Raw genomic sequence first — 25759 nt, forward strand, 5'->3', positions numbered from 1 at the left:
ACACAATACACACAGAGGAGTACAACATACATGCCCTGTTCTCGTTGGCTTTCAGTAGGAAGGGGTTGATTTGATTACAGTCCACTGGGAACGGAAGCCAAGGCTGAACTCACAACAGCATGAACCCGAAAGGAGCATGGGTGTGTGTGGGGGGGGGCTGTCACTGGCTCCCAGGCTCATATTCTGCTGGCTTCCCTGCACATCGTAGGCTCACGTGCCCCAGGTTGGCACTGCCCACCGTCTCTGTATTCTAAATTTGAAATTTTCCTTAACTTGCTCAAGCCAGCTTCTATTTTTAGTAGCCAAGGCAGGGCTTATTAATAGTTTTATCGTCTCAAAGCCGCATTTCCCCAACTGTCTAAAAACCATAGAGATGAGCACTGTGGACACCCCACTGCCCAGTTGCTTTCATCATGAAAGTCTGAATTATTCACGGCCACCGCCATCATGTGTTCCCAGTCAGTGGTGGCAACGTCAGGTCTTCAGGGCTGGAGTCATCTGGGAAGGCAGGACCGAGGCATAGACTACCCTCCCGTGCTAAGTGCTCCAGAGGGGCATAGACTACCCTCCCGAGTGTGGTGCCCATGCAAGCCGGCCTCTGTGACTCCCGTGTGGTGATGTGCTTGTCTTGATTCCAGGTGTGCCCCTCAGTAGAGCTGTGTTCCTTCCTTATGATTTTCACTCTGACCGGAGACTGACCAGTGGGAAACCGGGTAAGGCCCTTTCTTGGAAATTTTGCTCCATATCTCTGTGTGTGCCAGCTTCTTGTAACTTGCGGGGTTGTGTTCATAGCTGTTGTGGAATATTATTTTCAGGTGTGTTACTTTTGTTTATGTTGCATTTGTTTAGCTCTGTGAAGCTGTGTTACGGTGCCTGTGTAAAACACCTGATGGTCTAATAATGAGCTGAACAGCCAATAGCAAGGCAGGAGAAAGGATAGGTGGGGCTGGCAGACAGAGAGGATGTATAGAAGGAGAAATCTGGGAGGTAAGAGAAGGAGCCAGCCATGGAGTAAGAGTAAGATTTACAGAAGTAAGAGAGACAAAAAAGCCCAAAGGCAAAAGGTAGATGGGATAATAAAAAGGTAAGAAAAGCTGGCAAGAAACTAAGCCAAGCTAAGGGCAGACATTTATAATTAAGAATAAGCCTCTGTGTGTGATTTATTTGGGAGCTGGATGGTGGACCCTGTAGCTAGAGTTTTCCTGCCTGGCCCACAGTCAGGACAAATCTCTGTCACCCGCCAGTCCCACAGCCGCTCAGACCCAACCAAGTAAACACAGAGACTTATATTGTTTAAACTGTTTGGCCTAATGGCTCAGGCTTCTAGCTATCCAGTTCTTACATCTTCAGTTAATCCATTTCTATAAATCTATACCTTGCCACATGGCTCGTGGCTTACTGGCGTCTTCACATGCTGTTTGTCATGGTAGCGGCTGGCACTGTCTCCCTCTGCCTTCCTGTTCCCTCAATTCTCCTCTCTGTTAGTCCTGCCTATACTTCCTGCCTGGCCACTGGCCAATCAGTGTTTTATTTATTGACCAATCAGAGCAATTTGACATACAGACCATCCCACAGCAGGAGCCCCTAAAAGAGCAAAAGCAGACAACACATGACCCTCGTGGTAGCAATCACTTTCTTCTATGGGAATTTGGAATCATTCTTAGAGACTTTGGTGAGTGTTGTTAGGGTCTGGACTGAGCAGGACATCCAGGTACCCCCTGACGCAGACACTCCTGCTCTGAGGTGAAGCAGCTGTGCAGAGGGAAGTGGGGAGGGGGGACCATGCACCCTCTCCGAGAGGGGGAGGCAAGAGTCGCGGCTTTGTGTCCCAGCTTCCTGGGTTCCAGATGCTCTTGAGGCTGGACTGCCTTCCTCTTCTGATTCCCTAGGCTCTCTGTGTATTCCTCCCCAAAATTTTCCTTTCTCGGATCTGAATGTACCATGGTGTATCCTATAGCTCTTTACAGGCAAGGTTTTAATTCATAGTGTGAGCTGGGTTGCCCCATCACCTGAGGCTCAAAATAAGTAAATCAAGAAAAATAGCACAACCCAAGATTTTGTCCTCCCTTCCCATGTATGGCACCAGGACAAGGAATAGCATTTCTGCTCCGTGGCATTACTATTTAGCATGTTCTGAGATTCCAGAATGTCCAAAGTAACATTGCATCTTTAGTTACAGGCCTAGATGTGACATCCAAAGAATGATCTAGCGTCCAAGACAGAGTGACAGTCTCAGTTCTTCTAAACTATCCCGAAGCCGTTCATCCATTTCCTCACAAATTCCGCTGCTTGTGGGTCGAACTCATGATTAGCTCAGCTCCCTACATCTGTAGGACTTCACTTGCACTTTTATGAATAAAAAAGCTAACTGAATACGTAATGCCACCCTTGTCCCAGTCAGAGGCAGCTCGGGTGTAGTATTTCTAGGTAAAGTGAGATGAGATCAACTAGGTCAGGGCTTACTAACCTGGAGCCCATGGTGTGAAGGCTAGAGGGTGATAAAGGGTATCTTTCTCCATCTCTTTCCACCTTATTGTTAGTGATAAGATCTCTCACAGAAGCTGAAGCTTGCTGGCTTGACTTGATTAGCTGGCCAGAGGGCTTCAGGACCCCTCCCCCATGTCTGCCTCAACCCCTAGTCACAGAAAGAAAATGAGATCTAGCAAAAATAATGATCTGGAGGCTGGGCATAGTGACTGGTGCCTGTAATCTCAGAGCTCAGAAGGGCAGAGGCCAGAAAATGTGAATTCGAGGCCAACCCGGGCTACATAGCACAATTTTGTCTCTAAAAAACCTAAATAAATAAGATGTGTTAAGTAACCCATGAAACAGTGGCAGGATCCAGGACTAGAATCCAGGTGATAGGAATTGCCCAGTTTTCTTCTACTGCACCATAGTCCTTCTGCATGTTTCCATGAAGCCCCTAAAGGGATGGTGCAACAGATAAGCAAATCCTGCTCTTGAATGGAAAGAGAAACATTGTAGACACCAAGAATTCCTTTTTCAGTACATGCTAGTGATTATAAACACTTAAGACAAACTTGGGGTGTGGGGAGATGGCAATGGCACAGTGCTTGCCATGCAAGCCTGAGGACCTGAATTTGACTCCCTAGCACTCAAGTAAAAAGCTTGGTATGGTAGGACACAGCTGTAACCACTCACAGGGGATTCCCGGAGCCCGCTGGCTGGCTAGTCTAGCTGAGTCAACAAGTTTCAGGTTCCATGAGAGATCTCGTCTCAAACCATAAGGTGGAGTGAGCTAGATAAACACACACACACACACACACACACACACACACACACACACACAAATTAATTAATTAATTAATTAAAAATAGGTGACTGTCATGGATTCTTGGTGCTATGCATGCACTCAGGTAGGGAAGTACATGCATATTGTAAAACGTGGCAGTCTTAGCGTGTCTCTGTCTTTGTACACCCTAGGACAGACAGTCTATTGGTTTGAAGAGCATTGCTTAATATTCACACATTACAAGTGAGAAAACCAAGCCAAAGACATTGGGAACCTGCAAAATGTGTATCTCCTGAAGATGAAGCCAGTCAGAAGGTGAAGGCATTATTTTCTCCCCAGTCTTTGGTCCATCATGCATGCATTTGAACTACCAAATGGTTTAAACACAGCTATGATTATGGAGATAAAATGGACTAGGTGACAAGGGTAGATGGATCAGGACTCAAACTCATGTTTTCTAACCATTTGTTGTAAAATGTCGTTGATATTTGTCATCCTCCCCTTTTATACCCACTGGGTCCAGTTTGTGTTAGCTGACTACCTCTAGTGTGAGTACTTGCCCTGCAGAGGGGTGTTGTGGAATAGTATAATTGTTAACAATGTAAAGATGTGTTGCATTTGTTTAACTATGTAAAGATGTGTTGCATTTGTTTCACCTTGCCTGTCTAAGGCACCTAATTGGTCTAAGAAAAAGCTGAATGGTTAATAACTAGGCAGAGGAGGGATAGGCAGGGCTGGTGAGCAGAGAGAAAGGGGGAACCTGACAGTCAGCCAGCCAGCCAGACATGGAGGAGGCAGGAAAGCAAGATGGACAGTACGTCAATGAGGTAAAGGAGCCTTGGGGCAGCACTTACATGAATAGAAATGGGTTAAGTTTAAAAAGCCAGCTAGAAACAAGCCAAAGCTAAAGCCAAGCATGTATAACTAATAATGTCTCTGTGTCATGATCTGGGGGCTGGTGTTCCAAGAAAGCCTGCTACAGTGGGGTCTATATACTAGGTGTCACACCATTGAAGAAAACCAACTTTTCCTCTCCCAACAGCAATTAAATATCAACAGTTCTCCAGTGAGGGGTAGGATTTCATGTCTGCCTTCCCTTTCCAACCTGTGGTTTGTCTGGCTTGAGTTTGGGCTGATCTGCACTTGCCGTCACAGTCCCTGTGGGTTTACACAGACATCTCCCTCATGTAGTTGGAAGTTTTCCTGTATCCTGTCTGGTCTGCAGTCATTCAGACCCAAGTAAGCACACAGAGGCTTATCTTAATTAAAACTGCTCGGCCATTAGCTCAGGCTTACCACGGACTAGCTCTTACACTTAAAATCAGCCCATTTCTGTTAATCTATATGTCGCCACATATTCTGTGGCTTTACCTGTGTGCCATTACATGCTGCTCCCTGGACGGCGGGCTGGCATCTCCTGACTCAGCCTTCCTCTTCTCAGAATTCCCCTCTTCTGCTGGCCCTGCCTATACTTCCTGTCTGGCTACTGGCCAACCAGCATTTTATTTATCAACCAATCAGAGCAACACATTCACAGCATACAGAGCAACATCATTCATCACCATTATTGTATTTGGAAAACACTGTTTTGAAGTAATTCACTGCCTCTGGCACTTGCATATGACACAGACATCCCATTTGGGGCTGGGCACTCCGAGCACTCTCATTTTCTGTGTGTTGTGGGACTCTGTGTGGTTTCCACCCTCTGCAGAAGCAGCTTGGCCAATGAGGGCTGAGTGATGTAGGCCTACAGGTACAGCAAGAAGCCAGGGGTTATTCTATTTCTGTATCCACTTATCAGAAACATAGTAGTAGATGCTCCCTAGTACTGTCAAACAGTGCTCCCCAAGGATCCATGACCTGTCAAACAGTGCTCCCCAAGGGTCCATGACCTGTCAAACAGTGCTCCCCAAGGGTCCATGACCTGTCGAACAGTGCTCCCAAGGGTCCATGACCTGTCGAACAGTAGGCAGAAAACAAGTACTGGGCAGGGGGAATCTCTCCAGCCTTTTACTTGGTGGCCATGAGGCCTTAGCTTGGGTTCCTTTATGGAATAGGCAAATGATCTCAGCATTTTATGCTCCTTCAAAAAGTTTCCTTGGGTTCTTTGGTCTGGGTATCAAGGCCCACATGATAACATTTGCCAGATTAGATTGCTGGTGCATTCCCTACTATAGAAATAAATCGATGTGTTGTAAGAGACTAGGAGAGAATGAAGAGAATTTTTTTGGTTTTAGTTTGTTTATGGTATGTGGTGATATTTCATTTGTGCTTTAATAAATAAAATTTGCCTGGAGATCTGAGGAAATAGCAAGCCATTTTAAATAAACAAAGAAGCCAGGCAGTGGTAGCACACGCCCTTAATCCTATCACTTGGCAGGCAGGGTCTCTGTGTGTTCAAGGCCACACTAGGGAACAGAGCCAAGTGTGGTGACACATGCCTTTAATCCCAGTACCAGCCATAGAGTTCTGGAGGCCTGTACAGACAGGAAGTGACAGAGCTGGCCAGGAAGAGGAAGTGATGTAGCTGGACAGAGAGCAAATCAGATGGCAGAACAGCAAGGCATATAAGCCTGGGTAGACAGGAAGTCACTCTCTGGAAGCTGTGGAGTTCATAAGGTAAGGTTGGCTAGTGGCTTTTCCTATTTCCCTGATCTCTAAGGCTTTCACCCCTTTGTTTGGCTCCATGTTTTTTACTTAAAAAGGCCATTTAGAAATCCGTCTGCAATGGTGTGTGTATATGATGCATGTGTGAATGTGAGCAAGCAAGGCAGACCAGATGATAACGTTTCAGAGTGAGTTCTTACCTCCCACCTTGCTTTGAGGCAGGGTCTTTTTTGTTGTAGCTTGTCCATGGGTGTCAGGTAGTTGATCCCTAAGCTTCTGGGAGATTCCCCTGTCCCTGCCTCCCATTCTCCTTGAGAGTGCTGGAATTACAGATGTACACTACTGCATCCAACCTTTTACAAGGGTTCCAGAGTCTGTGTGGGTACCAGGCTTATGTAGCTGGTGCTCTTATCCACTGGGGGCATCTCCCTGCCCCAAAGTGAATTTTAAAAGCCACTTTTGTTAAGTTAAAAATGCTTCTCTAATTCAGAATTACTTATAAAAGTTAATTATCTTATGTTTTGGCTCATGAATGAGTTGTAGGTTTGTACAATCTTGGAATGTTAGCGGTCTTATGATTCCAGGATCTCTTCTTCCCTAGCCTGTGGTTGGACACATTCCATCTAGGCTGATCATGTGAACAATGTGGTTGCATACACATTCCATCTCAGGTTGGTCATGTGCACACTTGTGGTTGGAACATTCCATCTAGTTTAGTCATGTGCACACTTGTGGTTGGATATACTGCATCTAGGCTGGTCATGTGCACACTGTGGTTGGACACACTCTCTAGGCTGGTCATGTGCACACTGTGGTTGGACACACTCTGTCTAGGCTGGTCATGTGCACACTGTGGTTGGACACACTCTGTCTAGGCTGGTCATGTGCACACTGTGGTTGGACACACTCTGTCTAGGCTGGTCATGAGCACACTGTGGTTGGACACACTCTGTCTAGGCTGGTCATGAGCACACTGTGGTTGGACACACACTGTCTAGGCTGGTCATGTTCACACTTGTGGTTGGACACTCTGTCTAGGCTGGTCATGTGCACACTTGTGGTTGGACACACACTGTCTAGGCTGGCCATGTGATGTGCACACTGTGGTTGAACACACTCTGTCTAGGCTGGTCATGTGCACACTTGTGGTTGGACACACACTGTCTAGGCTGGTCATGTGCACACTTGTGGTTGGACACACACTGTCTAAGCTGGCCATGTGCACACTGTGGTTGAACACACTCTGTCTAGGCTGGTCATGTGCACACCGTGGTTGGACACACACTGTCTAGGCTGGTCATGTGCACACTGTGGTTGGACACATTCTGTCTAGGCTGGCCATGTGCACACTGTGGTTGGACACACTCTGTCTAGGCTGGCCATGTGCACACTGTGGTTGGACACACTCTGTCTAGGCTGGCCATGTGCACACTGTGGTTGGACACACTGTCTAGGCTGGTCATGTGCACACTTACTCTTTAGTAGCAGAAGCTACAAGCAGAGGCAGCAAGTTTTTCTTTCATGGAATTAAATTCATCAAATTCATCATTGTTAGAGATTAGGATGAATATTTTGACTGGCTTTAAATTCACCATGTAGTAGAGGTTGGCTTTGAACTCTGATCCCCTTATCTCCACCTTCCAAGTGCTGGGATCACAAACACTGTGCTGGTCTACTCAGCCATGGCGTGGTTTTGAAACCATGACAGTTGCAGATACGAAGTAGTAGAAGTTTCAAGTAAAAGAAACAAGGTTCTTAGGAACATCCAGATGTCTACGAGGGTGGCCTGGGACTTGGGTTTTGCAGTTTAAAAGTCATTCTACTGAAGGAAAAAAAAAAGAACAAAAAACAAAACATGTTTTGTTTTACATGAATCTGCTCAGCTATGCAGTTTAGGAGTTGCCCAATCTGTCATTCTGTGGGTTTTCCTTCTACCCCTTGAGATACAGGTTGTGATAGGGACAGGGATGAGGGGGAATTAATGGTTCTAGGTGCCCTGAATTCTGGCATGCAGAGGATTTGTATATGCCAACTCATTCTAATATGACTTCAAGCCTGTGAATGGAGTCAAGATGAGGTGTATAATGGTTAGTTTTATTTTCATTTATTTAATTTTTATTTTATGTGTGTTTTGCCTGCATGTGTAAATTTGTGCCACATGCATGCCTGGTGCCCATGGAAGCTGGAAAAGGGTTGTCAGATTCTCTGTGTGGGATTGGAGTTACAGATGGTTGTGAGCCACTATGTGGGCGCTAAGAAGTGCACCTGAGTCTGCTGCAAGGGCAGATGAACCATCTCTCCACCTCCAACGGTTAGTTTTAAATTAGTATCAACTTGCACAGCTCAGAATCACCTGGGAAAAGAGTCTCAGCTGAGTAACTGTCTATCAGGTTGGCAGGTAGGCATGTTTGTGGAGGGGTTGTCTTGTCAATTCATATATGAACACCCAGTCCACTGTGGGTAGCACCATTCCCTGGGCAGGAGGTCCTGAATTAGAAAAGATAGGGGAGAGTGAGGTGAGAGCAGAGGGTAGCCAGCAGGCAGCAAGGGTGTCTTCGATTTTTCTTTGCTCTTGACTACATATGCGGTACGACCAACTGCTTGAGTTCTCACCCTGACTTACCCTCAAACATAAACTGCAACCCGGAATTGTGAGTCAAACAAATCTTTTCCTGCTTACATTGCTTCATGTTAGGGTGCTTTATTACACCAACAGATTTGAAACCAGGCAGGATATTTATCAGAGAATCAATAACTCTCAGACATGAGAAGATATTTTATATCAAGTCCATTACTAATGTTTATGCAGTTTACTTTTATCAGTTCTATTTTACCTGAGCATATTACACTAAACAATTCCAATATTTATTCTTCCCAATTATTCTGCTTGGTACCACTCTCCAAAATTTTACAAAGACCTCCTTAAGTCAACTCATCCTGACTCTTACTCCTGATGACCTTCATTCTGTGGCTTCTTCCCACCTGGCTTCCAGAATGCCCCTCTCCTGGGTGGTCGCCTCACCTTTCCGGCTGCTTAGTTCTTTGAAGACTCTTTTCATTCTACCCCCAAATGAGCTAGTTTTCCCAAGTTGTATCCATGGCCGCCTTCTTCATTGACCGTATTCTCATTAGATGCCCTGGCTTCAGCTGCTTTAATAAAACACTGATGGTTCACAAGGATAAGAGATTTTTGATCTGAGCTCCAGGCTTTTGTTTGTAAACAATCTTAAATAGCTCTAAGATAACTTGGTGATTCAATGTGTTCCAAACAGAGCTTATCTCCACTGCTCTGGAAGATGGCCAAGATGACTGCCAGTGTTTCTCATTTTCCAGGATCACATCCATGAACCAAAGCAAAGAATAGGCCTGTTGCATTGGGTATCGTTTGAAATTCTTGCTTATTCCCAGCATTTCCCACGATGCTCTCTGTATTCAATTATAAACGTTTCTGGTCCTAGAATCCCTCCTGCTCTTGTTCTCATTGGGTGTGTCGGGAAAAGCTTGGACAATGGTTTCTTGTCCTTAAGGAGCCTTTGAGGTTTTTACTTTTGTTGTTATTTTTCAAGACAGTCTCACTAGCTCTGGCTGTCCTGGAACTCACAACTCACTATGTAGACCAGACTGACCTTGATCTCACCAAGAATCTGCCTCCCTCTGCCTCCCACATACTGGGATTAAAGGTGTGGGCCACTATGTCTGGCATGCTTTTGAGTTTAAAATATATATAATTCATCTTAAAGGCCCTCAATGAGTGTAACCAGTAAGAAATGATATTTCTATTTGGGCTTGAAGTTATCTTAAGTTTTCTACACTGCTTCCTCTCAGCTCCTGAACAGCCAGGTCACAGGTGCCCTCACACTGGCCAGGGTGTGGGTGGGGGGGATTTTTTAAACAGTCTGTTTCCTTCCTTATTACACAATCAGGACAAAAGCAACACACAACATGAAAATTAATTCCATCTCTCGGTATCAATGGGTTCTGGGATTTCTTGGTAGATTTTCATTAGCATGAGGATGCCAGCACCAGATTCACTGGTTTGTAGACCAGATTATTTAGGTCACAACTGTAATGATAATGTTTTAACCTTGCAAGCTTTCAGTAAATGAGCTTCTAGAAATTTCTTACTGGGTGCAGGAAAGGAGAACAGAGTTCAGGACAGTAACATTAACTCCTCCCCACTGTAATTTACAGATGCAAATGAGGTTAAAATGAACCGCGGTCTGAAATACAGCTAATTGGCTGCCTCTTTGAACCTGTCTTCCCTCACATTCCATATAGAATACACACAAAACATACCTCAACCACTAACCACAGGGTTCTCTGAGGGTGTGTGTGTGGGGGGGGGGGCAGAACACACATCCTGTGTTGTTCCTTCCACACAGTCCCTTTGTTTTTTTTGGAGACAGGGTCTCTCACTGACCACCAAGTGGGCTATGACATGTGCCACCACACCTGGCTTTTTACACATGTTCTGGGGTCAAACTCAGATCTCCTTAACTCCAGCTGAGATCTTACTCTGTCTCTGGTCTTTCCTTTCCAATCTCCTACTGCCAGTGCTGGGAGTTAGATCTAGGGCCTCACCCATGCTAGGTGAACACTCCTAAGGCGCTGTATTCCCAGCTTACTCCGTTATTCCCTGATGTTTGCAGAGTAGCTCTTCCCACATACACTGACGACTCCAGAATTCTCCCAAATAAAATGTTGAGTACCAAACTCTCCTTCCTAAATTTCCCTTTGGAAAGCCTGTTTCCTAAGTTCATAACCATGGTTAATTTCTACCCAATGGTTACAAGCTAGACATTTAACCTATAAGATCACTTCTACTAGATGGAGGTGTCCCTGGAGGCAGGGACAGTTTGGGATCGTCTGTGTCTTACTTCCTAACCCTGTGTGTGCCTGGACATCTTTAGGGAAATGTCTTAACAAATGTCTGCTGAATGAATTATCAACTGACTGCGTATTCTTTACTCCTTACTCTGCACATTGTTTGAGCTGAGGTTGGACAATTCCAACAGAACCCTCACACCTCTTGCCACAGCCAGAGGCCTAGGCCAAACCCTGTGGAGCTTCTTGGAACACTCAAGCATCCAGTTTATATTACTTTGGGCTATTTCCAATTTTTTTTGCATGGTTTCACTTCTTTTCTTAAAATGCTTCTGATTGTTTCTGAAATAAACCTTGTCTGGAGTTTCTAGGGATTGGATTCAGCCGGTATTCTCCTTCTAAATCTTTACTCGGATTCTCTACCCCATCCCTAAAAGCATGTGCCGGGGCCTGTTTCACACCCCACCTTGGTGGTTTAGTCCCAAAGCAGTTGGTTCATTTTGCTCCTGGCACCAGCCTTGGCATTCAGTCTATTGGTTGCCTTCAGGGAGTCTCCGCTACCATCCTGCCTCTCTGTACCTGGTTCATACTGTTATCAACATCATCATGCCATGCACTTGTGGAGTTTCTTCATAAGCCAAATCTGTAGAACATGCTTACTGGGCAGTGTTCATGTTCCTGGGCTTAAGGGATGTCTGTTGACGGTGCGATGATCTAGCACAGGTGTGTAGTAACCATGGCTACATCTCAGGGGTGTGTCTTATCTGCAGAGTTGGGGTGACAACATTTACCTATAGAGATTGCAGATTAAATGTAAAGCTGCTGGCCGTGTGCCAGGAAACTGTGGATTTGCGACACCTCACTGTTGCAGTTATGACTAGTTTAGATTAACCTATTCTAGGCCATCTGCCTCACTGGGCAGAACTAGTCCTGTCTTTTAATATGGGACCAAAGAAAAAGTGACCTTTCCTGCTGTGGGATGGTCTGTATGTCAAATTGCTCTGATTGGTCAATAAATAAAACACTGATTGGCCAGTGGCCAGGCAGGAAGTATAGGCGGGACTAACAGAGAGGAGAAAAGAAAGAACAGGAAGGCGGGAGCCACCACCATGACAAGCAGCATGTGAAGACGCCAGTAAGCCATGAGCCACGTGGCAAGGTATAGATTTATGGAAATGGATTAATTTAAGCTATAAGAACAGTTAGCAAGAAGCCTGCCACGGCCATACAGTTTGTAAATAATATAAGCGTCTGTGTGTTTATATTATAAGTGGGCTGTCGGACTGCCGGGGCTTGGTGGGAGCTGGAGAGAAATTCTCCAGCCACACTTTCCCCTTGTAAACTATGTTACACAAGCTTTTTCACCATTGAAAACACTGCAGTATCAAGGATATTCTTGGAAAAATTAGGCGATCTCCATTTACTTGACCTTCAGTGTTAATTCTAAATGGAAAATGCCATTGACTACCCTGAGAACTGGAGTTAAGTACTTAGCTGTCGCTGTGACAGCATGATCTCATCCCATCACACAACCTGCCTTGTGCTTTATCAATCAAATCAAAGAACTTGAGTTAGCTGATGAACCTGTATACATACATACACACACACATACATATAAGATGAATCTATACAATGATTCAGGTTTTGACAACAGTTAGACTGACTGCAAGGGCAAGGATGGCCTTGTCAGCCTCAGATGTTGGTGGGAAATCACTCCATGTGAGTCAGGACCTGAGAGGAGCAGGCGTGCATGTAAGAGGGAAGTAAAACTAAAACGGTGAGATGCGGCCAACCTATGGGAAAGGACATCCTAACAAAGAAAGCCCTTTGTCTGGGAAGAACAAGAGCAGGTCCAGTGCTAGACCACAGATGACAGTTGACGTGAGTAGACAGCCTCAGAAAAATCACCAAATGCCTCTGCTGAGCCGGTTCCTGGCAGGACTCCACCTACACATGCACTACTTAGGCATCTTCCTACGTACTTAAGCCTAAGTGACCTGCCAAGATAGGGTGCTGAAGACAGTTAGAGGAGAATGGCCTAGCACTGTGTGTGGGTGCTAAACATAGCACTTCAGACAAATTTATGAGGTGAAAACTTTTAATACAAAGATGACTCATAATTCAGTTTCAGAATGTGTAAATACGAAGCGCAGGCTGATCTGTAATGCCACGGGCTCTCACCCACAGCGAGCCTCGTGGGCTGATGAGAAAACTGGACTGCTAGGAAACTTCAAAAGCTGACACTGACGCTGAGGGAGAAGACCTTGTTTAGCCTTTGCTGCAAACCTCCCATCTCGAGCTGATGGTACACACTTCCCTGCATTCTGAAGCACCAGGCCCCAATGGCAGCACCTAGTAAGAACATTTCTTTGGGCTTGTGAAGAAGTAAGCTGATTCTTTGGAGAATGCACCGTGAGAACTTAAATAGACAGTGGTTATAAGGATTAAAAAAAAACCAGGATGCTAAGAGCATAGCTTAGGGACAGTGTTGACCTTGGATTCAAGAGGCTCTGGGTTCAAATCTAGGACCATAAAAAAATGGATTAAGGTTCTGGAACCTAAAATTGTATTGATGTCTTTCTCAATTTTTATCAATGGAAAATTGTTCTGTGACGCCGTGTAGAATGAATAGTTCAGAAACACTCTACTGAAAGTTTAGCAAAGACAAGCAAACCGACCAAGAATGGAAATGCCAGTCACACCCAATCGGGGGCACCTTCCCACCGAGGTGTCTTAGTTGTGGTAATCAGTATGCGCTGTACACAGAAACTACACGAGCAGGCCACTGCGGTGGCTCGTGGTGAAGGTGTCACACAAGCCTAGCACGGGTGTTCAACCCCAGGCCAAGAGGAGAGCCAGCTCCACCAAGCTGCCCTCTGTCCCAGGTGTATGCCAGGGCACATGTGTCACTCACATACTGTGCACACACAATAGGCACATTTATAAAAAATCAGATGGTTGTTGTTTACCCTTGAATATATAGTTTTTATTTACCCATTTATGTTTTTCCTTTTGAGACAGTCTTCCTGTGTAGGCCGAACTCAAACTCACAGAGATCCCCCCCTCAACCTTCAAGGACCGACTAATGACTGGCATTGCATTGGCCCAACCAAGTATTTTCAAACAAGAAAAGGAAAAAACAATAGTAGCTAGAATTCACATGAGTGCTGAGAAAAACCCTAAGCTGAATGTTCTGTGATTTATTTCAAATGTTCTTTTTTGAAGGTCATATTGAATTACTATAGAAATATTAAACATTTTCTTTGGTTGAAGATGAACTGGCAGAAACCAGCCTTTAATGTCTTTATGGACACTATGGACTTTATGAGACTTGGACATAAGTGGAGCTCTCAGAAGAACAGTCATGGAAATTGTGACGAGAGACTCAGACTTCTGGGAGACTAGAATGCAAAGGACACTGTTGTAATGCCTAAGAATTATGTGCCCAACAGATGTGAGAATATGAAGGAAGGAGTTCTAACAAGCCAAATTTATAATGAAACCAGTTATTATTTATCATTCTTCTAAAAACCATGGTTAAAATGCGCTAAACAGACAAAGGACATGTGTAAAGCAAATTTAAAACTTGAAAAAATTAAGAACTTAAATCTCTGATTCATATTTTCTGCATAAGAAGCAGTGATTCTTTTTCTTCATTCTCATAAGTCAGTGGAACTAGAAGCCATGGAGGCTCTGAAGCTTTAACCATCGCACATTCAGAAATAAAAACGCTGCCCCCGGCGTGAGTTGGATCACCGAGGCGTCACCCTAGCCTGTAGCAGGCCACTACAGAAACAGCCATCATCACCGTTTCTGAAGTTAATCTGTGTTTTCAACAGCACTGTCAGGACACTTTGTCATGGTGGAGCCCGCTGCAGGATCTCATTTGTGAGGATGCCCGGAGTTCACAGCAAGTGAACAGGCTTGAGGTCCCTGAAACAATGCTTGCACACAGATGGATCAGAAGTGGCTTTTAATGAAATACTTGCTACCGTATTTCCTCACATCCTACAAGAGACAGAGATGGGCTCCTGCTCTTGGCGGTGACAACCTGCTTGGCTTTCTTTTGAAGATTCAGAGAAGTATCAGAGTCACACACAAAATGGTGCTGTGCCAATATTTAGCCATTTCAAGTGTGAAACGTGTGGACCACATACTAGGAAAGGCCTCCCAAGGTGACCATGACCTATCTGGTCTACAGTGTGAATTCAAGACCAGTTCGCGCCAAGTTAATAACCCTGTCTCAGGATAAAAAACATAAAATGAGTGCTGGGATTATCACTCAGCGGTGGAGCCCTGGTCCATGTGTGAGGCCTCTGTGTCCAGCCCTCGGTGTCACAGAAAGAAAAAGGATAATGTCACCCTGCCCCTGACATGCTGCTGTAAGGGAGGCGAGTGGACAAGCGTCACGGCTGTGGAAGGCTCTCAGCATCGGTCCATGAGGCACAGAAATTCTTTATTGCCACAGGAAGCAAGTGCACTCATCATCTTAAACAGAATTCACACAATGAAGGATAGATAACACACACTTGGGGAGACATGGTCCCTTGGATTATATTGGCTGTAATACTGAGGTAACCAATTGACCCTTTTCAGTGAAAATATCTTAAACAAAATGAAAAAAATTCACTAGTTATAACATCTAATTTATATACACCATTCAAATAAAAATATATATTATTTGCTTTAATGTATAGCAAGTTTAATACATTAGTGTTTACAAAATAAAAACTGTATTCTACTGAAATTTTTTTGTGCTTCTTTATCTCTAAGCTTGGAAGTCAGAAAAGTAGGTTACTTAAGGAAACTAACTTCTAGATTTAAAGATGCAGGTTCTAGGTCCAGGAAAGACAAACAAACACCAGTTGGAAGATCACTGCATCTTTTAAAACTTGCATGTTAAAATCTACAAACTTGAACTGTAAGACACCATTTTTTAAAAAAGGACCACAAAAATTTCTCAAAATAGATTACAGAATACAGGAAATGGTTCATGAAAGTACCGGGACACTGACCAGTGCTGTGGCTAATATTAAAAATGGAATGTTCTATTCAAATGGTATCACGCTAGCTCTACTTCACAGCACACTGTGAAACCACAATAGTCAACACCAAGGTAGCAACAGGGGTCAAGGTCCCTAAGATACTTCTTAACAGGCAAAAATGCCGTGTTCCAACAGAAACGTGTAGGAAGGGAAGAAAGCCTTTTGATGGTGTAAAAGTTGTCTACTGGTGTTTCTACTTTAACACTCCTCTACAAGTCGGAACGAGAGGTGACCATGTGACTGTGATTAGAGACTCTGGCGTGGACATCTCATCTAACCTTTGGTCAACAGAGTTCAGCAGAACAGATTAGGAACTAATATTTATTACAGCCGTGGTCTAAAGCAAAACTAAAAACAACACACACTCCATGTCAATTCACCCACAGCATCATCATCTTTATCACATTTAGGGTTAACTTACTGTGCCTTAATTTACTTAACATACTCTGAAACATCAATGCTTAAGTCAAGGCTTTTACACATTAGCCCATTTATTCCAAGGCTTCTGTCCCACTTTCTTACATCTTGAGCAGCTGTCAGGAATGTAGCCTACCTCATCTTGGAAATATTACTCCAATTTTTAATTTGTGCATTGATTAACCCAATGAAAGTGGCATTATTTAGTGAAGGCTACACATTTCCTAGTAACCAAAATCAATTTTAATCAAGTAATAAGTACATCGTCTTTTCCTTGGTGTGAACTGCGTATCTGTCCTCCATCTTTCTCCAGTCGCGGCCACCATGCCAATAACTACATCGCTTAATCTTTCTTCTTATGACTGCAAAAGTCCTAAATGTTGATGAGTAACATTTACCGTAAATACACTTAAAGTAGACAACAAAATTTCAAGTAAAAAGAATGGTATCCACATATATTAGACCAGAAGGTCTCAACACCTAGATTTGCTTCTATAAATTACACAGACACATTGAACATTCTTAAATAGTGAATGCCTACAATATTGAGCCTTTCCACACGAACAACGTACACAGGAAGGTAATGGTCAGTGTTTGTTACATTGCAACGCTCTCTTGATTCCCTCCTCTGGGGCTGCGGCTTTGTCCCGGTTTCCACAGACGGCTGTGTGAGTTCTTACGCTTTGGCTATGATCTGTTTGAGCTGAATGAGGCAACACTGGTTATTAAGGCTTATTCTATGATGGAGCATTATCCTCGAATCTGGTGCCATTTCCAGAGAATGGTGGGAGAATCTCAGCTATCTTGAGTCTTCAGGCTCTGTTTTAATAACTTTCTTTTCCAAGGTAAAAGCTGAGTGAGGGTAGTCTTTTAAGATCCCAAGGCTCTCTGCATAAAACAAAGCCAGAAGGAGTCAAGTTATTAACCCCCGCCTTCACAGCAAATATTATTAACTATGCATAACTGTGAAATTCCATATGGAATTGTATTTACAGACTCATAGTTAAAAACATGGGTTCTGGCTGAACACAGTAGTGATGTATTCCCAGGACTCAGGATGCTGAGACAGGGGGATTGCTTCAAGTTCCATGTCTGTCTGAGCTATGTGGAGAGTACCCAGCCAGTCAGAACCACACAGCAAGACCCTGCCTCATGAAAAACAAGACAAAACCAAAAACAAACCAGTTACATTTAATCCCAACTACATCAACCGCTAGCTCTAAGTTAATGTGAGTGAGCTGAACCTTTATGCCCTTACCTCTAAAATGAGGAAAATCTGTACACAGAGTTGGACAAGGGGTAAACATGAAATGTACATGAATAAACAGATCTTTTAAAATGCTTAGTGCACTGTGGTAAGTATAGAATCAAACAGATCATTCACATACAAATGTTAATAGATAAAATATTTACCACAAAACTGTGATTGAAATACATCCTCACTGTTAAAGATGAAACTATGTCTAAAAGTTCCATGGCACTGTAAACTGGGGTAAAGTGGGAATAAAGGATGAAAAGTTTATGTTCCTAAGTAAAGGTGCCATGGAGTTTTGAAAGTTATTTGAACAATGTGAAATGTAATCTTTACATAATGAACTAATACTTGGAGATATATACACATAAATACATTATATACATGAAAACATGTGGGCTAATACACATACATGAAACACACACACACAGGTGCGTGCGCGCACACACACAAACACACACACACACACACACACACACACCCTTTGAAAGGGCTATAGAAAGCGAACGAACATGTCTACCCTCTCTGAACACAGGTAGGTAGCCCGATGTATGTAGGCAGCCTCTCTATACAGAAAGAGATTTAAATTGCACTCCGGAGTAAGAAAAGCAGCCACAATGCTTTAATTTTTGCCAGCTACGCAGCTCACACTCTCTTGTTCACGGCTCACAATGACCTGTGAAGTATCCACTTTACAGAGGAATCCATGAGAAGCACGGAGAACGAATTCGAGGTCACTTGGTCTTACCACATGGAATCTGTGTCATTTCTACTCATGTTTTTTAAAAAGAAAACATTTTTCAATGGACTGACACTGGGCATATATCAACCACACTCCAGACAGGCCCCATGCTCAGGAGTCACTGGCCACCATGAATCAAACTCCATGGGGTTTTGTGCTGTGAGTGTGGGGTGGGGGTGGCTTTTGTTTTCTTCTTCTTTTTTTTTAAGAGAACGAACATCAAGTTGTGTGAGTAATGAAGAAGGGAAGATCTGGGAAAAACTGAGAAGGGAAGGGCATGATCAAAATATAGCGTATGAAACTCTCAAAAAATAAAAAGTTTAAAAACTAAAATTAAGTCTTAAAAAGAAAAGCAAAAACTCTTTTTTAGGTATTCCTTTGTTCTGTTCTATGTAAAATCCCAGCTTAACTATCTCCATGTAGCAGAGATACCCAGTGTGTCCCCACGGTGACACAAAATATAACCAATGCAACTGTAGTATTTCTTTTATGTAGGGTCTTTGAAGCAACATGAGTTTGTGGAAAGCATGTTAGTTTGTCAAGAACTTGAAAGAAGAGCTTGCTTTTTCATATTGGTGAAAATAGGAGACCAATTTGCTATCACTTGAGGACAGTTTCATTGGTCAACTTCTTTGACAGTCAGTGTGAAACAGTGGATTAAGGGTCACAAGGTAGAGGACAGTTTAGCACAGCAGCCTTTTCTGTCCCTGGAAACATGAATAGAAAGATGCAGGCTGTCTGGACAACTTCTTAGTTAATCCTCAATCCACCATCAGCGTAAAGTCCCGTTCCTACGACTTAACGTCCAAATCCAGCAAACTGCCCACCCTGGTCTCAGCTGCCCCATCTCTAAAACCAAAGACTGTGATCAAGTGATTCCTACAGCTACTTTTACTCAAAGGCTGAATGACACCAGACTCTCCTAAGTGGTGCTGACATCTACTAGCCAATGCTGTGCGATTCATTTTACGTGGGTAAATACCATAAAACTGCACCCTAAAAATGCACCTATATGCCTGCATAGTCAGGTTCTGGTACACAAGGCTTTCTCAGCAAGAGACCAGATGTGGAGCCCACCTGCGTCCTATCACAGCATTGTCAGAAAAGGAGAGCCAGTCCAAGTCATCATAACCATTTATTACTCAGCTTAAACTAGCTACAGGCTGCCATCCATACGATGGCTTGTCCAGTAGTCTGAACTCTATGACTCTTCCTTGTCATTCCTTACAATACTATAACTCTCAAAGAGGCTGGCTAATATTCTGGTAATCTATGATTTTCACTGTTCAGCAGAGCTAAGGGAACGTCACCCAGGTTTTTTCCGATCGCAGACACTGCATCCTCACCTGAGGAGTGGGACTTGGCCTCACTGGAGTAAAGTCTGCTCAGCTCCCCATCGACCACAAAATGATGGGGCTGTCTGTTCTGTACATCAGGCATTCGGAGATTCAGAGGTCGTTCTCCTAATGGGAAGGAGAGAAGGAAGGAAGGGAGGAGAGGAGAGAAAAAACAAAGTAACATTTAAAACATCCCCAGTGCTCTTTGTTGTTTATTTTGTTTGATTTCGTTAATAAATGTTCACAGATTGCCGGACACACCTTATGAAGAAGGAGACGTGTCAGGAGGCAACGAGGCACTATGCTAACTGGGGAAAGACATGTGAAACAGCTTGGGAGGGAAACGGCAAGTCTTTAATGCTGAAGGCTACAGAGCTAGGATGAACCAAACAAGAGACGGGCGTTCTAGAAGCTCTCCAGCACTATATTAACACGGCTCCTCTGTAAGACATTTTCCTTAACACCATACCCATGGACTAAGGCACGCTGTTACCTAACCACACATTTAAAAGGGAAGACAGAGCCAGGCAGTGGTAGTGCACGCCTTTAATCCCAGCACTCAGGAGGCAGAGGCAGGCGGATCTCTGTGAGTTCAAGGCCAGCCTGGGCTACAAAGCAAATTCCAGGACAGCCAGGGCTACACAGAGAAACCCTGTCTCAGGGGAAAAGGAAAAAAAAAAGAAGAGAGGCAGAGATGGCTTCAGGCCAATTACAGTTTTGTTTTTGTTTTTAAGCACAACCATGAAAAATTTACTAGTGCAGATACAGTAAAATGCTTTATACATTACTATATTATATTATCCACCACAGCAAGTTATAGTAGTGTCATAAATCAAGCTCCATCAAATCTTTCATAACTGTGATTGCCTGACTGTTAATTCCTAGAACAGAGAAATTAAGACCTCAACTAAGATGTTTTTGTCATGTTTCAGAGAGAAAGTCTTTCTTTCACTCTCATGTCGGGATCCAGGGCTTGCTAACATGCTATTCTTATTTGGATGGGAAAAAAACAAACCTCTGGCAATACACATCACACAAGGGATTACCATCCAGAGCAAATAAAGGAGTATAAGAATTAGTCACCCAAACCTCTAACGTTCCAAGTAGTAACTGTACTAATGAAATGATTAGATAATTCTGAAAAAAAAAAAAAGAAAAATACATACTCCCCATATGTTTAAAGATTGGCTCAACATTCTCAGCTATCATGTAAAAGCAAATGAAAATTAAAATTGCCTTGAGAGTCTGCCTCACCCCGGTTAGAATGGCTAATATTGAGAAAACAAATGCCAACCAATGCCAGAGAGGATGCAGGGCAGAAAGATCCCACTCACTGCTGGCGAGAGTGGGCACTGGTGTTTCCAAACTACTGGGAACCAAACCCAGAACCACCATCTAACCCAGCTCTACCGCTCCTGTGTGTATGTCTGCAGGGAGCCAGACCTCCTACCCAGAGACACACACACACTGGACTAGTGCTGCCCTGCTCACAAGGGCTGAGACATCAGCCGGGCCCCAGTGTCCACCGGCAGATGAACGGGAAGGAACACAAGGCACAGATGCATAGGCGAGTTTTATTCAGCCGCAAAGGAAAGTGAAATGATAACACTTGCAGGAAAGCAGATGGAATGGGAATCATTATATACTATGTTAAGTGAGATAAGCTAAATTCAGAGACAAACACCACATTTTCTTTTGTCTATTGGACCTAGGGGTGTGTATGTGTGTGATCAAACGAGAAAGGAGGCAATGAGCTGGGAAGAAGGGATTTTAGGCAAGGGTGGGGGCAAGAAGAAGGTAATCTGACATTGACATGAAAGGGGCCCTGGGAGAGAGGAAGGTCCTGGGCAGGAGGGTAAACAGAGGACAGTCTCCATGGAATGCAGGGGGGTAAACAGAGCCAAGTCTGCATGGAGTGCAGGAGGGTAAACAGAGGACAGTCTGCATGGAATGCAGGGGGGTAAACAGAGGACAGTCTGCATGGAGTGCAGGGGGGTAAACAGAGGACAGTCTGCATGGAATGCACCATCAAAGCATTACTTTGTGTGAACTTGAGGCATTTTTTAAAAGATGGATTCTTACTTGGAATGAGGAGATACCAAGAGTGGTAACTCCCACCTGCTAGAAAGTGAACAATACATAAAATAAAACAATATGAAATACTGTCACCCTTTGGCTGTTCAGCAGTATTTGGGACCGCAGGACCCATTTCCAGGTTTACACGGCATGCCTCTGAAGCTGAAGGTAGCACATGAGCAGGGATGTCTTCTGAACTGCTACGCCTTCTGGGCTTAGAGGCATGCCTGGCATATAGAAAATAATTCAAAAAAAATCCTCTGAACGAGTGGATAACAATGACTTGGGATTTTCTTCATGCTGAAGACATGAGAAAAGAAAAAAACTTTTCATAGTAAAAACACTCATGAAGGAGCTCTCTAGCATGGACTGTGTTCTGTGGTTTAGAGATAACTACCACGTCCTCTTAGGAAACAAACGTTACACCATTTAAAGAAAGATGCTATGGTCGCTTTGAAAAGGTGGGGGTGTGCCTCAGTGGAGGGTCCTAGGTTCAATGCCCGGCAAAACAAGGAAACAGATTCCATCTAAGAACTGTCTTTGATGAACCTGTTAATTTGGGAAATGGCCCAGATGCTCACATCCCCATCCTGACCAACCTCAGCAAGACCCATGTGCAAACCTAGTACAGGAATGATAAAATTTAAGGATTTCAGAAACGAAAATGTGCAGGATGAATACTTCCCTTTGAAAAGGAACTAGTTAAAAAAAAAATGGATTTTCGCAGGGATAAAATAACCCCTCCAAAACACTGACTTAAATCTAACCCGTTCTTCCCACTTCTCCGTGAAAGGCGCACGGTGCTGGCTCTGAAGGCCAGGTCGCTGCAGGGGCGCACCTTGTCCGTCGGAGCCGTCGGAGGGCAGGCCGTCCGGGCTGTGCTCTCCGGAGCTCTGTCTGTAGAGCCCGGCTGTCAGCCTCCTCTCCTGCTGCAGCCTCTCGTAGCTGGCCTGGGCACACAGCAGCTCCATCTGCTTCGCCATCCCCTTCTCGGCCTGCTAGAAAGTAAAGCCAAAAATAAAACCACCAACCACAGCATCTTAGATGTCTTAATAGCTTAAAGTTGCCAATTTCAGACTCCGGCAAATGTATTTAGTATTTATTAAAATGAGCTCACGCTTCCTGTGGTATGCTTGCCTCCATAAATATGAATAAATGTCTGCGTCACGTGAGATACTGAGTTTGTTCAAAAGGTGTCTTTTCAGTCCCATAAAGAGAATCCCGTGTGAGCTCAAAAACAACATGACCTTCACTTTGTTTTCCAAGGTCGTGGGTCTTTTAAAGGATTTCCCTTCTTTCTTAAAAAAAGAAAGAAAAAAGAACTCTTGAGAGCACCGGCAACATCTGCTGTCAACTACACTGAACACGGGGTGAAATCCTGGCATTTTATTTTAGGATTTGGCACTATCCAGACTCTGCTGATGACAGCCTGCTTGGAGGAGAAAAGGTGTAAAACGGCTGTCTAGAGGAACAAGACAAACACACCTCCCACCAAAATTAAACAATGCAAATTATGCAGAGAAGCATCCATGCCAGCAAGGATCTCTGCCTCCGCCCCAGAGAGAAGCGGCATTTCCCCACCAGGCATAAACGGACATGTTTAAAATACAAGGCTGGTGTGTGACATATAAAGTCATCTCCGCATGTATTCCAGAAGCTCCTTTCGTATGCACTGTTCTAAATTACTTGCCTGTGGTATTCAAAGTAGCGTATCTATGACATTTGCCAAGGAAGTAATAGTCAAAATGCAGATATGATTCATTAACATGTTATGTAAAAGTACTATAAGGATCCTGCTATATAAAATTGGTTACAAAAGATATGATTCACAATTTTAAAAATCAATAGATGGAACACAGAATGAATTAAATAACTACAAAGAATGCCCATCCTCCTTTTCTAAATGTGCACAAACCAAATCAAAGGTAACAATAACTGCATTTCACTTGAAATTTCAACCCATTCACCAATGGCATTTCAGCGGGAAGTTCCGAGAGGGAGACAGCCTTTACTCTCTTCTCCCCGGTGAGCAGGACTGGCGATCGATACTCCCTGTGAATGCAAACAGCTCTGTGGTGCTCTAGAAGGGGCGTCACCCACGGACTTGGGAAATGTCCACTTCTGAGCACAGACGTAGTTAAAAATTTACTATCATTTGGGGGTGGGGGGGTGGCTGATGCAGCACAGCACGGGCTGTACAAGCCTGAGAAGCCACGTTCAAACCCCAGCACCCACATGAAGAGCTGAGCAGGGTGGATGCACTGTGACCCCAGCACTGGGGAGGCAGAGCTGGGCGGATCCCGGGGATCCTGGGATCCAGCAGCATAAACATGATGGAGCCCAACAACAAACCCCAGGTGCATGGCTCCTGAGGGATGACACCCACGGCTTTCCTCCCGCCTCTGCAGACAGGTGCACACGCGTACACACACCTGCACCCTGGTGCACCCACACAAACATGCCCCCTCACATATATACAGAAACTAATAAAGTTATCCAAAGCCACACACTAATGTAACAATTCCTCAGCTAGGCCTTAAATGAGGTGAGCGTTACAATGTCGACAATATGCTACTGAGATCTTGTGCGACTTTACCTCAGAATTGTGCTGTACACAGCCATGCTGAGAAAAAAAAAGAGAATGTCCCATTTCCTACAAGCAAGTAATGTTTTATCAGATTCTGTTCATGAACCAAATGAAACCAAGTCGTTCCTGCCACCGGACAGACACCGCTGTGGAGAAGACATTTTAACAATAACCGGAGGCGGACCCAGTCCTCAGAACCCTCAATCTGAAGCAGCCCCTGTCTTCAAGCCTACAGCTGTCTGCACGAGGCGGCTGTCTGCACGAGGCGGGCTGCTTACCTGGGAACCGAGTGCTGCAAGCTCCTCGCCCTTGGCCCTGGCCTGCTGGAAGAGCGTGTGCACGGACTCCTGGAAGTCTGGGAAGCCGTCCTGTGGGCAGATCACAGGGCCTCCTCAGTATTTGGACTCTGTTACCACATAAAGCAGAGACAACACTTCATCTTCGGCAGTGGTCGGCTGAGGCCGCGGAGCACGTCAGTCTCAGGCCACCATGCCCTGTGTTCTGCAGCCAACCACAATGAGGATGGGGAAATGCAGTCGTCACCGCCACCAGCAGCTCTGGGACCACGGGGACGACAACCAACATCTCAGCCAGCATCCGACTCCCCATCTGCTCACACTGGACACTTCAGAGTGTCCTAACTTTTCCTAATTTCTGGTTTTGTGAGAAGCGCTGTGAAACATTTCCATGGAAACAGCATTTTCCTACAGTTTCAGCAATCCAGTAGAAAAAAACATGAAGCGGCAGAACCCTCCACCAGGACATGACCTCTACCTCTGTCTGCAGTGGGTCTCAGCCTTCCTGATACTGCAAACCTAATACAGTTTCCTCACGTTGTGGTGACCCCCAACCATAAGATTATTTCACTGCTACTTCATAACTGAAGTTTATTACTGTTATGACTCATAATGTAAGTATCTGTTTTCTTCTGGTCTGAGGAGACCTCTGTGAAGAGGGGCTGTGACCCCCAGGTTGAGAACTACCCGTTAAAGCCCTCCCTCCCTCGGTTCATCTGACCTGGCTAGCACTGGGGACTGCTGGGCTTTTAAGAATATTTCAGCCGGGCGGTGGTGGCGCACGCCTTTAATCCCAGCACTCGGGAGGCAGAGCCAGGCGGGTCTCTGTGAGTTCGAGGCCAGCCTGGGCTACCAAGTGAGTTCCAGGAAAGGCGCAAAGCTACACAGAGAAACCCTGTCTCGAAAAACCAAAAAAAAAAAAAAAAATATTTTTGTTTTGACATCCCAAAAATAAACTGTATACATTACAGCTGCACAGGCTTCTGTGTTACCGGGACTCCTACTGCAGTACAGTTCAAGGGGCGGCTTTAGAAATTCAGTAAATAGTCCCACCGCCAGGTGTGCCCAAGTGTTTTTTGGTTGCTTGTCTGTAATCCATCTAGAACTACCTTTGCTACGTATCACGTGGTAAAGACCTAAAGTAAAAGAAACGACTATTAAATCGCCCACTTGAATTTCCTGGTACTGTCCAGTGACGGGCCGGCCGTGGGGACCGGCCAGACCTCCAGTCCCTGCCCTCCCGTCGGTCTCCGTGCGGGGAAGACAAGAGACTATCAGAGAAGGTGAGAGGACCATGCGGGAAGGGGCGATGCCTTTAGCGCG

The 25759-nt window shown here is 44.6% G+C and overlaps 1 protein-coding gene and 1 long non-coding RNA gene across 3 annotated transcripts in view; one reads left to right on the plus strand and one right to left on the minus strand.

The window, feature by feature from the left end:
* The first annotated feature begins 345 nt into the window (after positions 1 to 345).
* On the plus strand, positions 346 to 15431 carry LOC119088926. The gene is made up of 2 exons (XR_005092687.1): positions 346 to 713; positions 13706 to 15431. It is a non-coding gene; the product is annotated as an uncharacterized LOC119088926 (long non-coding RNA).
* Positions 15432 to 16036: 605 nt separating this feature from the next.
* Positions 16037 to 25759, minus strand: part of Nab1 (NGFI-A binding protein 1) — a 41306-nt gene continuing 31583 nt past the window's right edge. The window contains exons 5-8 of one of the 2 annotated variants that reach the window (XM_028886719.2): positions 24419 to 24508; positions 22392 to 22548; positions 19487 to 19603; positions 16037 to 17034 (exon numbers count right to left, since the gene is read on the minus strand). In XM_028886719.2, the coding sequence (XP_028742552.1) occupies positions 16946 to 17034; positions 19487 to 19603; positions 22392 to 22548; positions 24419 to 24508 (453 nt within the window). In that variant the 3' untranslated portion in view covers positions 16037 to 16945. Of the gene's footprint in view, positions 17035 to 19486; positions 19604 to 22391; positions 22552 to 24418; positions 24509 to 25759 lie in introns of both variants that reach the window. The other variant, XM_028886709.2, reaches the window with a different exon arrangement.

Source organism: Peromyscus leucopus, chromosome 13 (genome assembly GCF_004664715.2).
Source record: "Peromyscus leucopus breed LL Stock chromosome 13, UCI_PerLeu_2.1, whole genome shotgun sequence".
Taxonomy (NCBI): domain Eukaryota; kingdom Metazoa; phylum Chordata; class Mammalia; order Rodentia; family Cricetidae; genus Peromyscus; species Peromyscus leucopus.